The 14934-nt window shown below is 35.2% G+C and overlaps 1 protein-coding gene across 2 annotated transcripts in view; it reads right to left on the bottom strand.

The window, feature by feature from the left end:
* Window positions 1–4597: 4597 nt before the first annotated feature.
* The window catches only part of LOC132746645 (capping protein-inhibiting regulator of actin dynamics-like), a 38055-nt gene continuing 27718 nt past the window's right edge, over window positions 4598–14934 (bottom strand). For both annotated transcript variants that reach the window (XM_060735868.1, XM_060735866.1), the window contains exons 5-7: window positions 14140–14244; window positions 6444–6524; window positions 4598–5540 (exon numbers count right to left, since the gene is read on the bottom strand). In XM_060735868.1, the coding sequence (XP_060591851.1) occupies window positions 5510–5540; window positions 6444–6524; window positions 14140–14244 (217 nt within the window). In that variant the 3' untranslated portion in view covers window positions 4598–5509. The remainder of the gene's footprint in view (window positions 5541–6443; window positions 6525–14139; window positions 14245–14934) is intronic.

The following is a 14934-nucleotide window of genomic DNA, read 5'->3' as shown; positions in this document are numbered from 1 at the left end:
ATTTGTGTTTAACAAACACGTTCTTGTTTTATTTCGGTTTCATAATGTTTACAATGTACTAATTGTTGCTTTTATAAATTAGGACGGGTTTTTTTCTGTTACAATGTTAACAATAATCTAGTGGCGGCGTGGCCGAGTGGTTAACGCGTCGGACTAGTAATCTAAGGATTGCTTAGTAATCTAATGATTGCTTACCGCGTGGGTTCAAACCCTGTCAGGGGCAAGCCGTTGTTTCCTTGAGCAAGAAACTTTACATTCATTGCTTAGTACTGGTTGGTTCCAGGAACGGATTCGAGAGTGATTCAATAAGCTTATAGCTTCCAACACAATCGAACTAAAATAAATTTGTATAAACCAACAATAATCTATCGTTTGCTTTTTTAAGGACTTTTGTTATACGATATTAGTGGTTGTAAATGATTAGTTTGTTTTTTATTAATTTTTTGTTATTGTTTTGTTGAGTTTTAAGTCAATGTGAAGGTCATGTGACGACAATCTATCAAAGACCTCATGTACCCATGTTAAAAAAAATCAATAAAATTATATGTGAAATACATTTTTACTTATCTAGGTTTATTATAGTTATTTAGTAAGCACACTATCGCTGATTTACTGGATCAAATGAATTTTTTATTAAGATGTATAGACAGTTAGATATTTCATTTTACTACATTTGAATATTGGATACTTGATTGAAATCTTTTTCAGGTACATTAATTAAGATTTATTCAGTTTTTATGTGCTCATTTTAGAAATTGTTAATATTTGTTGAAGGTAATGATATTGAGTAAATATATCAGAAAAAAAGCTTATTTTCTCTCTTTATATGTCTTTTATTTCCCCTTCACCTTTAAATTTGACTTTTTCTTTCTCACATGGGCTTTCAAATAGAATAGTGAATTCTCCTGACTGAGTTTTCCGCTGAGCTTGAGTTTAATGTACCCTGCCATCACCTCTCTAGCTGTAGTCTTTGCATGCTTTCTTTCTGGCGCATAAAGGGTCTTTGAGTTTTAACTTTAACCTTTAACGGAATACGCGTACGCGGCCTTCATTATAGGTCACTCAACAAAGTACATAACAACTCGTGTATGGATTCAGTCTGATTTATCCCCTTTTCATTTTATAAAATTCCCGATTTTATAGGCATTTTTTATATTCACAATGATAGGTTTTATTTACATACGACCGTTTCAAAGATTGCACAATCTTGACAATACTGACTGTTAGCACGTGAACAAAATTAAATAAACCTGATAGGTATCTCCGTTTATATGTATGTATTCTATTGTTAATGGGAGTCTGTCCGCCCATTAAGGCACAAAAAGCAGCTTTCGAATATGGACCCGGACATGCCCTTTAAGTGATAATTTTGAAGCACAAAGTGGTGATTATTTACCTCCGTGCATTTTTCACGTAGTATAAGCCAATGAAATGAATTTTAACTTTTCTACGAAAGTAGGTCACTGTTCAGCGGTCAATGAGAGACAATATGAAAAGGGGAGGTAACCCTGTTAAGGGCATTTGGTGTCAAGCAAAGGGTCAATAGGGGCTCACGCACCCTTGTACCTTTCCTCGTCGTCGCTGAATTTTTGTACGGCCGTTCTCCTCGGCCTCAAGTCATCGGCAGGTGGTCCGCATTTACAAGCTCTAGTCCTTTATTATTCGTACCCAAAGAGGAGCTGCTAGGTGACTTCGCGATGGGAATTAGTTAAAATACTGTTGAACTTGTTCTTAACCCAGTATGTGTTGATATTTTATTTAGATTAAAATTTGGTGCACAAGAAAGGCCATAATTTGACGTGCTTACTGCAGACATTACCATTTGCCCCTCACCGCTGTGGGTTCGAATCCTGACAGGGACTCTGGATTGTTTCATGTGAGGAAGCTATTCAGCTAGCTTATGTGACGTCCGTGGTTCTACTCATGTGCTCGTTCGTGCCTGAAATAATGAACAAAGGTGCACCTGAGACCTTCCTACACCAGTAAAGCTGGAAAGTCGCCATATGACCTAAATTGTGTTGGTGAGACGTTAAATCTAACCAAACAATTAAATAACATTAGAGTCTAATAGCCTACATGTTCCGATGTTTGCAAGGCGTGAAAATATGAGCCGCGTCACGAAAAACCAACATAGTGCGCTTGCGACCAGCATAGATCCAGACCAGCCTGCGCATCCGCGCAGTCTGATCAGGATCCATGCTGTTCGCTATCAGTTTCTCTACTTGTAATAGGGTTGGTAAGCGAACAGCATGGATCCTGATCAGACTGCGCGAATGCGTAGGCTGGTCTGGATCCATGCTGGTCGCAAACCCATTATGTTGGTTTTGTCGTGACGCTAGCTGCTCATATAGTTTTGTCAAAATGGACGATGTGCAGGATGGGATATCTCTCCACTGGAGACAAAGCACTGCCAATATAACCGGTAAACCGTGTCTCATAAGCTTTATAGTACTAGAGTGAAAATATATTACTGACAAAATTAACACAGATTTTTTTTATATATTTTTTTAAGTATGGGCTTGAAATTTTCATCATGTTTAAGTTTTATCTTTGAGATAATACTGGACAATGTATAATCTTGAAATTCATCCTGTGCTTACTCTTGAACTTTATAGTTACCACTAGTGTAGCTGCTGATAATGACAACTATTTTTATGACATGCGTGGGCAAAAAACGTTACGTGTGTACATAGTATTTGCATCCGTGACTTTTTAAGAATAGTTCATAATTTTATAAATGAAAAAGTGTAGAGCCCGCTAGTAACCCATGCAAAAATGTTTCGTGGAAAGAATATTATCCATTTCGTAAATCGAAGCCTTGTGAAGTTCTGTATTTTTAAACATGTTCACTTTACTGAAAACAAATGTATTGGTTATGAAGGGCTCAGCACCCCATAAAAATGAAATATTTAGACAAAAAATATGAAAAACATATTACACGAACCGTCTGCTGCATTGGTTTTTAGCCCCACGCAGATCACACAAAAAAGTCACATGATATACCTCTCTAATTCTCCTGACAATTGCTATGAAATTACTTTCATGATAAAACAAACGTTTTATAGAATTATTGGCAATATCGTCGTGCTAGTATTATAAGGTCCTATCTCCATTTTCATGAAAATTGAGTATGATATACCACTGGATTCAGAATTAAAAGATCTATCTCCAGGTGGTTTCCATTTATGCATGAGGTTACCCTGCTTGATATAATAGCATGTATATCATTTTCCATTTTCGAAAATAATAGTTGAATTAATTATTATGTTGCTCTATGTCCATGAGCCAATCAGTGATTGTGTGCGAGGTCATGTGACAGATTTTGCTTTGTCAAAAAGCATTGACACCATTGCTTAAACTGGCTACCAGAAGTAAGTTAGTTTTTTAGTATCATATTTGATAAATTGGTAGGAAATATTACCATTAAGTCAAAGCAAAACCTTTTATTCTTTTTAAAGAGATAATGCCATTATATATGGTTACCGCCTTTAAAATATAAATGGTTATAAACACTACTCCTGGAGATAGGGTATTGTAATTCTAAAGAGAAATTTTTTATTTTGTTTTAATATTTTCTAAAACATGGCAATAAATGGAAGGCAGTGTTGTTTAAGGCTAATGTACTTATTCTGAAACATTTTTAATCATCTATTTGAGTTATCAAAAAAAAATTAACAAGGTATCGTGAAAAAAGTCGTTATAAATTTTATAAAATATAACTTTTAAACTATGGATATATTCGGATGATTGAATTTCGGTTATAGTTGTTGTTTCTTGTTTGAATATACTGTCGTCTATATAACCAACGGTTGTTGTAGTATAAGAGACTTTAATTGTTTCAGAGATTAGAGTGTGTTTCATTGAATGCAGATGCCAGAACATATACTAGTGTTTATTTTGAGATTTCTTCCACTAACATGTTAAAGACTCCACAACCGCGCCTTAAATGTTTTTGCCTTTTATGAGAAATTTTGAATTTTCTTTTCCATTTAGCTTAAACGATAGAGGCATCCACAATATTTTCCAACATGCTCGTGGGCTTAAACTATTTTTAATTCCATGAATATTCATCTTGTTCAACATTTAAAATTTACCAATGATTTTAGTTCGCTCAGTCACTGTATATCAACATATTGGTTAGATATTTCAGACAGTCCAATTTTATAATTGTCACATCTAGAATAAAACTTAAAGTCTCACATTGCAGAAACTTAAACAACTTTCCTGCAATTAGATTTTGTCATCAACTACTGTCAATTACTAGTATATATTTTTTCTCATGCAAATGTTATCAGGTGAACAATCAAGTTCCTTTAAAACTTTTTTTTATTTTCACTCTTATTGGCAGAAAAGGAGGATCACATATAGTTTAAAGAACTTATTGCAAATGGTTACATTGAATGTTCCTTTCATAGTTTTCAAAATGAGTAAAGTTTCTTTCAGGTGAAAGAAGTTTTTGCAAATCCTCCAATCTATCATTATGTTTTTGTAGTATGTGCTGCCTATTAAATTGTGACAATAGTTGTTGCATTTTTATTGTAAATCTATCGGGGGCATTTTTTTAACATTTTGGTCTTTTTAACAGAGAGAGATAAAATCAAGAATTAATTCAAGACAAAGTAACAGATAAACATGTTAAAATTTCCATTTTATCAGAGAGTTGATTTTATATTCAGTTTTTGTCTGTAACTAAGTGAATAAAGTGTTTTTGTTCGTTAATATTGCAGAATTTTTTTAGGTTGGAAAAACTATTGCCTTATAGTTATATGATAAATATTTAAAGTGATTGTGTTGAAATCTTTTGTTTCAGTTTTGTAAAAATTCACAATGCAGGTAAAGTACAAGTAGTTTATTGCGATCTATTACAAAACCTGTATGTTACTGATGCCAACAGGTGAAATAATTTATTCAAATTTATTTCTTTGTCACAAGTTATATCAAAATGTGTATCTGAAAGATAAAAATACAATTATTGACCAGAATTTTAAGTTTGTTTATACAAATACCATAATAATCCTATTTGTTTTCATTAGAATTGAACATATTTATTAGTTTTAAAATATCCTATATCCTAGTTCATATTATCCTAGGCAGTTTTAAAATGCTCTATCTCCGGGTGCAACATAATTCTAAGCTTCCGGCAAGTACAAATAAGCAAAAAGCTCTATCTCAAAATGAAAAATCCGGTTTTAGAAAATATCTCTAAAGATATCGTGTAAAATCTTTGTTTGCAAGTTATGATAGAACATATTAATGATTCATGCAAAAAATCTCCATCATTACATGGTCCAGTAACATTTTTCTGTTAACTAAAATTTAAAGCTCGATTTCCCGCAATGTTACATAATGGCACTTAGGACCTTATTATACTAGCACGACGATATATTAAAAAAAAAAACTTGATCAAAGAAATATGAAAAAGCAATATGAGATGTATTCTATGAGATATAAACTAAATTAAAAAAGTTTTTATTTTTCAGCTGTGACTTGGTTATGTTCCTTTTGTTGTCTAGGAAACCACACAGCACTGTGATGTAGTCCTGAAATTTTAAGAAAAAATAGTTTTACTATGTGACTTTCGATTTCACATTATATATCAATGCATAAAGTTCATCATCGGACATCGAAAGAAAAATAAGGTGCATTTCTTGAACCAGTCTAGAAATGATTGTAAAAACCTAATTATCAAATAAATAACGTACATTTTATTTTTACATATACATATCTTTTCAAGAATTAACACCGCCTAAGTCGACTCGAACACAGAAAGGTTCAATAATTTCATGAAGTTACAAGAGGTACTTATTAACATTTTTTAAGCAGTCCCAAAGCACAGACACTTGGGGTTTGGAGCTCAAAACGCCTTTAAAATCCAAATAAAATGCATATTTGTCAATCCCTGCACATGTACTGATCATATATATAAAAAAAAACTTAATATAAGCCGTTTTGAAAAAAATTCATATTTCAACATCTATTATGATACATATTTAAGAAATAATATATCCCAAACAATGATTTTATCGCTCAATAACATCACTGTTTGGAGTTCGGATGCGAGGAGGTATATCACGAGGGCGTAGCCCGAGTGATATAATAATGCGCATACGAACGACAAACAGCTAGTGATGTTATCAAGCGATAAAATCACCGATTTGCTAAATTGCACCTGATTTGTTTCCGTACTTATTTTTAGCGCGTCGCATTTTTAATGGTTACGTCACATGTATATAATGATTACGTCACAAGTCTAAAAAAAAAAGAACGTCAACAGTGATTTTGTTGCATAATAATACACACTTTCGGTTCTTCTATGTTCAATAGGGAAAAATGCGGGTCGTGTTAGAATTCTTAATTATACCGAAATACGATATTCTATCAATGCATTCTTGGTCCGTAAGGGCAAGAAGTATTTTCGGCTTCGATAAGCAAAGTAAAATTACCTTAGTTTATCCTTTAGGTTTTGGTTTTCCTTTTGTAGTTCAGCTTTCTCAGCAATTTCTTTCTCTTTGTCTTGCCTCTCTCTAAAAAGTAATAATTAGACAGGCTCAAGCAACAGCAAAAACATTTGAGTTTTACCTATTTCTTTTGACTGACCAATGGCAAGATACGCGCGAACGCAAGCACCTGTCTGGCTAGCTTCAAACAGAACAGAAAATCAAATGAAATGCAAAATATCTGCAATCAGCAACGGATTCTTATTAAGGTAATATGTTTTAACCTGTGTGCAGTCTTGATTCTTTCAAGGTTTGTCTGATATTAAATGGGCTCCACTGAGATTCAAAAGACGTAAATAACAATATTCAATTTTGTTTACTTTAATCAACTGGTTAAGCCGAAAATGGAAACTATGCAATTTAAGATACTACAGAAATATTCTCGGTATTACATTATTAATGAAATATGTCTTCGATTTTTGGGCCGATTTCACAGACACTTGGAGTATAGACCCCGCCCTTCTCCGCCCCTGAATATAAAAAAGTAAAAGTATTATCTATTACAATAATAAGTTTTAAATTTTTGCTTATATTAGTATGAGACGGTTAAGTGTCTAACACGTGAACAAGTTTCAACCGAATTTCATAACGTTTTAAAAAACTCAATTTTTTACCAACGCTTCAATTTCCTGAAGATACCAAGCTTCGAAATGTAAACACAACTGACCTACATATATTTCAGGTATTTATGTTATCGCATGCCATTTATTTCTGGTGTAAATCAGTCTATGCATATATTCCTTTAATAAATAAAGCAGGTTATTTTCAGATCGTACCTTTCTTCCAAGCTTTGCACTTTTAATTACATTTTGCCTAACCGTGTCACATGCTTCTTTCCGAATTCATGACGACTGGAATGTTTCCCGTAAATTACAGCGGGAAAATCGCTGGGAAAAAGAAATTCAATCGCAACTACTCGGCCCTTTCCGTCAGTCTTCTTGATTTGGTTTCTGTACTGATTAGGGGAAGTAACCACTGCGGGGATTTTGGTTCTCGGCATAAATGAAAGCGCAAAACAGTGCCCAAACTCATTCCAGTCGTCTCACATCAAAGGAAAGCGTACGTTGTTATCTTTATGAAATTATGATATTTTAGGGACTTTTTTAAACGTTGTTAAAATAGCGGAAAACAAGTTTTATGTTCAAGACATGTGACCAGGTCGTAATAATATGCAAAAATATTTGGACGTACGGTTTGCACGATAAAAATACACAAGGTGTATACAAGTGCGGATCAAGGAGGGGAGCCACGCACATAACCCCAAGCGTCTGTGGCCGATTTAAGTGAAATGTGTTGCAATGCTTTTTAATTTGATATATAATTAGTTGAATAAAAAATAGTTTTATAGTAATATGTAACGCTTCGTGGTTCTCTGGGCGATGATATATTAGAACTCAATAAATAATAACTCTACTGTGTAAAATAAATGTATTATTCCACCAAATATCAAGTATTCCATACAATTACAACAAACCAAAAAATAACATCTTAACTGAATGAACTCAAACACAATCCCCCTAACACTGATCATAACATCTCTTTATATAGGTAAAAGCTATTCCTCTAAGTCCAAATAAACCTTTACTTCCTATAAATCTATACAGTCCTAAAAAGTCTATATGTCCAATCAAAATTCGTCACACTGCCCCCTCCTTGAGAGTCTGAACTTCCACTGTTCATATATTTAAATTACACTTATTAATGATTTTTATTACAAAATTAAATGAGCATATTCAATATTAACATGATTAAACATAAACAAAAGAAGCTCATTTCTTATGAGAAAAATGTTGTTCACTTATCTATTAGATGTCGTAACACTTGTTAATTTTCACATTTATAGTTTACATCTGTCAGTAAATTTTTATCATGATACTGTGAAGCATATTCTTTGAATTCTTCTTGAAAAAGTTCAAATAATCTCCATGGTGTCACTTCATCTAAATCAATGTGTTCGCTATATCCAATTGAAGCTGTACGTTTTAAAAATACCTCCGTAGGTGTTCCATAATTGACAAGCTTTATTGTGCGCTGCAATGTCAAGTTGATAGCTGAGACAATATATTCCTCTTGAGTATTAGCATTCTCGTCATCAATATTAATGACGTCATCATCCTCCTTTGGGTTGCTGATATCATCATATATGACGTCATCGTTCACGATACCGCTATCATCTACATTGTCTTGATTCGATAGTTCAGCCTCATTTTGATTGTTTGCATATGTATAATTGTTGTTTACGTCACAATTTTCACCTTCACATTCTTTGTTTATGTCATAATTTCTATCTTCTGTAATGACGTCACATTCTTCATCCTGTAAATTAATATCACAGTTTTCATCTTGTACACATGTTCCATCACTTGCTACACTTTGTGTTTCATCAACACACTGTGCAATTTGCTCGAAATAATTTTGCACTGTATCATCGGGTTCTGGAATGCTAACTTCAGTATGTCAGTCAAGATCTTCTAGAGCTTTTAAGTAATCACTAAGATCTGGATTTGATTCCACACTTCCGTCAACACACTTAGATTCCGTGGCTGTGATTAACTTAATTATGTTGAGATGTTGCAGTGTTCCCATCTAGTTGATTACTGGTGCTCATCACGTGTTCATTAACAGAAGAATCTTGTTGCTGCTGATTAACAGGATCATAATCTGACTTCTGTTCCTATTAAGCTTTCACAGAAACTCTCGTCTGAGCTTATGTCACTGTAATAAGATTCTCTCCATTCCTTTTTGGTCATCTTCTGAGCACAAACACTCCTACGCTTTGATCTCAAAGCACTTAGTCCATGTTTCCGTTCAAGATGATTTCTCAAGTATGACATCCTGATAAATAATCCGTCACACTTCTTTTCCGTACACACATAATATTTCTGTTCAGGTATGTGTTTCTCTTTTACGTGTCTTTTTAGATTACTATTACTGCTAAAATTCTTTCCACAAGTGTCACAACAATAACCCATATCAAGTTGATAAAATCAACAAAATCTTTTAGATAAGCCGGTTTTTTAATTACACATCTACTTCGAATAAAATCTTCAGTGCTACTAACATGTGGGCTTGTTAAATTGTTTTCGCGCCTTTTTCCTGCACGGGAAATGCGTGCTCGTTCCACCTCAGTTGATTGATCCGACTGATCCGTTATGTTCATTTGCACCGACTGATCCAACGGATCCGATTGAATAGACTGATCCGTTTGGTCCGTTATGCTCTGTCTGTTAACGTTCTCTGTTTGTCCGTCCGTACGACGTGCGTTTATGTTTAATTTATTTTTATTCATTCTGTAGTCTTTATTTAAAGTTTTATTACTAATTGAACTTCCAGCTTCATTTGCTACAGAATTTCTTGTGTGTATTTCTGCATCATTCGATAAGAATTCTGGCAAGTTCGGCTGTTGAATGTCCGTTGAAATATTCTGTTCTTTTTGTACGTTAATGCTTGAACTCCCATGAAACTTCTTAAGATTATCTCCATGAACTATAACACGTGGGGATGATTCGGAATGTCGAATTTTCAACAACACATCACATTGTTTTTCTATAATAATCCATGGCCCTGTCCAATGGCGTACGATTTTTGACTTTACCCTTGGAACCGTCTTTTTCTGATTTCTCATAACAAGATCACCGATTTCATATTGATGTATCTTCATGCGACAGTCGTAATGTTTCTTTTGTCTTTCTACGGACTTCGACAAATTGTCTCGCACAAGACTGTGTATTTTAATCAATTTCTCTTGAAGATTTTTAACGAAAGTTGGAATGTTGTTGTGTCGTTCTCCAGTACTCTCATTAAATTCACTTCCGGTCTGAACATTAATTGGAAGCGACATATCTTTTCCATAAACAATTCGATATGGGCTATAACCTGTACTTTCATGCATTGAGCTATTATATGCTATCACGATGTACTCCAAGAATAAGTCCCACTCTGTTTCTTTAAAGTTAAGCACAATCAAAGCAACTCCATCACAGAAAACCTTATTACCATTCGCTGGATTAAATCTGCACTTTGTTGGATTAAGTTCAGGCCTATACCGGTACTGAATGCTTTTAAAGGTATCTGAGGAAATAAATGTTCGTTTTGCACCTTTATCAATTTTCCAGTTCACTTGTTGGTTAGAATTTTTTCCTGAGACGTTCATATCCTTCTTTAGTCTTACACTTAAACAATTCTTATTGTTTTCAGTAACTTCACTCTGTTGATGTCTTTCCTTTACAATGAGATCGACCTTTCTCTGACCTCCCGAGGCGGTCGATCCTAGTTTCCCGATACATTCTTGAGAATCCTGCTTACTAGGAGATTCCTTTTGATCCTTCTGATTCGAGTATTCTACCTGGCGTCTGTCTGAACTCCAGCTATTACAAGTCAAGTTTCCATGTCTTGACCGCTCGTTATAACGCTCTAGGTGACAGACACGCCCACTCTTTTAGTCAATTCTATGTTTTTCACGTTCCGTTTGTCTTAAACACTCTTCTTGTATGGCAGCTGTTATCGCATCCTGCAAGGTTTTGGGTCTAGTTCTTTTCACAGACAACCTAAAGTCAGCTGAATCATGACAGTTTTCAAGAAAAGTACTCAACGACAGTTCTCCAACTATTCCTAAGCAATCTGGATAAGCTTTTCTAAGAAGATCCTCAATAGATTGGCCAAATTCTCTGTATGTCTCATTTTTCTGCTTTCTTCTTAACCTAGCATCAGCTATATAACTTTCTTTCATATTTACTATGCCAAATCTCTGTTCCATCCTTGAGAACAGCAAATCAAAATCACTTTGCACGCTTGACGGTAATCCGTATGCGAATGCTTCCGCCTGACCACGCAAAGAACACAAAAAAGTTCTCCTTGACGCTTCTTGGACCAGTTATTCAAAATGGTCAAATTATCGAAGTACCTTCTAAAATCGTGCCACACGTCACTTCCAGTTCCACTGAATGTTCTACGACACGGAAAATCACGGGATGGGGACTTTGCAGTATACTGCCTATTTTTTACAAAGTTGTGCACATTAGAGGTCCCAACACTTGGTACTTCATGGTGTTCTGTACTAGATGATTGTCTAGTTGTTCTACTCGAACGCTGGAGGGCATAGTCATAACAGAAAAACAACACAGACGAAACCAGAAAAATACACACGAGCACTAGATACGGCAAATATTCATCGATGGAAAATATAACCGTTTCTAAAACATATGTACGTATTTTCAGAATTCCACTTCTATAATACTGAAATATTATGGCCACCAGAACGACTGCTATCCAGAGTACTAGAAATGTTATCCATCTTCTCTTTGGTTTGTTGGTAAAAACGGAAACACTGTCCTTTTCACTCCAAATGGGAGACAAGGTATTGACATCGCTGTCAAAATTAGGCGGAAAAAATACTTGGCTGATTCCGGAATCACTAGTTGAAGCACATGGGTTCTTATCCTTTGAATCCATCTGATCCTTCATCGGAGTCGAGCATGCGGTCGGAGAGTTGATAGTTGGTTCTTTATCCACACCCTGATTAGTCTGTTTTGAAACATTTTCCAAGGCGGACATTCTGGCCAAAAATGTTCACCGTTGTCCCAAAAACAAAAGACTTTGAAGAACTCACAACGTAGATTGTTCTAGGAATACAATAATCCACATAGGAATTGTATCCCCTCGCTGCCACCAGAGTTATGGCCCTTTAAAAAATTTTAATTTTAAAGTTTGTCCGGACTACTTCTCTTATACCACTAATGCAATTTCAATGAAACTTTACAGGATTGATCTGTAGCTCAAGTCCTTGCGCATATTGCAAGGGTTTTCCGGTTGAATGATTTTTGGCCGAGTTATGGACCTTTGATAAAAAGGTTTCTTTTTCTGTGTGTTGCCAGATACACAAAAGCTTGTCCGGACTACTCCTCATAAACTACAGGTGCAATTTCATCCAAACTTTACAGGAATGACCAGTACCAAGTTTAGTTGTGCATATTGTCAGCATTTTCCGGTTCAATGATTTTTGTCAGAGTTATGGCCCTTTGATAATTTTTAATTTTAAAGTTGGTCCGGACTACTTCTCTTATACCACTAATGCAATTTCAATGAAACTTTACAAGATTGATCTGTAGCTCAAGTCCTTGAGCATATTGCACGGGTTTTCCGGTTGAATGATTTTTGGCTGAGTTATGGCCCTTTGATAAAAAGGTGTTTTTTTCTGTGTGTTGCCAGATACGCAAAAGCTTGTCCGGACTACTCCTCATAAACTACTGGTGCAATTTTATCCAAACTTTACAGGAATGATCAGTACCAAGTCTAGTTGTGCACTGTCCGTCTGTCTGTCTGTCTGTCTGTCACAAAATTTGTCCCAACATGAAATTGGCCATCATGAGGCGACACATGTGATTACTGATCGCTCTTGTCTTTATATGTATATAGTAAAACTTTAAGAAAATATCCTTGTGAAAATCCAAAACAGGTAAGGCTTAGATTTTTGGCATGAAACATGTTATATGTTTGTTGAATTAAACCCCCTGGGGTCAAAATTGGCCCGAGGTCGACAGTTCAATCCCCAGCCAGGTCAATGTTTGTTTTCCTTCTCTTTTTCTGTCATCTTTTTAGTTCACCTCTCACTAAGTGACAGACTTAAATATTTAATAAAATGGCTACCAGAGCTAAAATTAGAAAACAACAACATCTAAACCATTGGTTCAGTTTTGAAATAATTTTACACAACAATTTCCTTGGTGACAGTACACTAAAATTGTTCAGATTAAGCATGGAACAAATTGATTTAATGTACCATTATTAGCAGTAGGCAGTGAACAGTATATAGGCTGCCCAGTTAGCAGAAGGCAGTGAGCAGTAGGCTGTCCAGTTAGCAGAAGGCAGTGAGCAGTAGGCTGTCCAGTTAGCAGAAGGCAGTGAGCAGTAGGCTGTCCAGTTAGCAGAAGGCAGTGAGCAGTAGGCTGTCCAGTTAGCAGAAGGCAGTGAGCAGTAGACTGTCCAGTTAGCAGTAGGCAGTGAACAGCAGGCTGTCCAGTTAGCAGAAGGCAGTGAGCAGTAGGCTGTCCAGTTAGCAGAAGGCAGTGAGCAGTAGGCTGTCCAGTTAGCAGAAGGCAGTTAGCAGCAGGCTGTCCAGTTAGCAGTAGGCAGTGAACAGTAGGCTGTCCAGTTAGCAGAAGGCAGTGAGCAGTAGGCTGTCCAGTTAGCAGAAGGCAGTGAGCAGTAGGCTGTCGTTTATGGAATTCCGTAATTATGACACAATGTGCAGAGCGCGAAACTAGGTTGGTACCCTCAAGGTCAAGGTAACACTTAAAGATTAAATATGAAAAATCCAAACTTGGTGACCGCTCCAAAGTTCCAAACTGCTGAAAAAATTAAATTCCTTGGCACAAATGATCGCCGTTATGAAACATTTTAAGAAGAGGTTTAAATAACTTTGTATAAATAATAACCCTTTGACACGGTGTATATAGTAACAGCATTTATCCCAAAGTTCAAGGTCTGTCTAATGTTAAAACTCCGACAATGCTATATAGATGTCCTTCACATTTTCTTGTAATTTAGTAGCGTAGATTATACCGAAATACGATATTCTATCAATGTATTCTATGTCCGTAAGGGCAAAAAGTATTTTCGGCTTCGATAAACAAAGTAAAATTACCTTAAATGATCCTGTTTCTCAAAATGTAGTTTTTCCCTTAGTTTTTGGTTTTCCTTTTGTAGTTCACCTTTCTCAGCAATTTCTTTCTCTATTTTTTGCATCTCTCTAAAAAAGAAATAATTGGACAGGCTCAAGCAACAGCAAAAACAATTAAGTTTTTCCTATTTCTTCTGACTGACCAATGGCAAGATACGCTCAAACGCAAGCATTGCCTGGCTTGCTTCAAACAGAATAGAAAATCAAATGAAATGCAAAATCCGCAATCATCAACGGATTTTTTTACATAGGACATAGGACAAGGTTATATGTTTTAACCTGTGACAATACATAGGAAGACTCTTGTTAGATGTTAGTTTCCACTTAATTTCCGCTTAAAAGTAGATATGACACTAAGTCTTTCTTCTTTCGAGTTTTGTCTGATATTAAATGGGCTCCACTGAGATTCAAAAGGGTTAAGTAACAATATTTGAACTTGTTTACCTAAATCAACTGGTTAACCAGAAAATGGAAACTATGCAAAATATACTACAGAAATATTCTCGGTTTTGAATGGATAATGAAATATGTCTTCGATTCTTGGGCCGATTCAAGTAAGTTAAATGTGTTGCAATGCTTTTCAATTTGATATATAATTAGTTATATAAAAATTAGTTTTACCACGTGACCAACGATTTAAACAAAAAGCCAGATATTGTAACTTCTTGTGAAAATCCAAAAGAGCTTAGATATTTGGCATAAACATCTTCTAGTGGATGTCTACCAAGTTTGTTCAAATAAAAGCCAAAGGGTCAAAAT

The sequence above is a fragment of the Ruditapes philippinarum genome, unplaced genomic scaffold (genome assembly GCF_026571515.1).
Source record: "Ruditapes philippinarum isolate M1 unplaced genomic scaffold, ASM2657151v2 ctg1076_1_1_1_1, whole genome shotgun sequence".
NCBI lineage: Eukaryota > Metazoa > Mollusca > Bivalvia > Venerida > Veneridae > Ruditapes > Ruditapes philippinarum.
The sequence above is the reverse complement of the archived record's forward strand: the minus strand, read 5'-3'. Positions and strand labels throughout refer to the sequence as shown.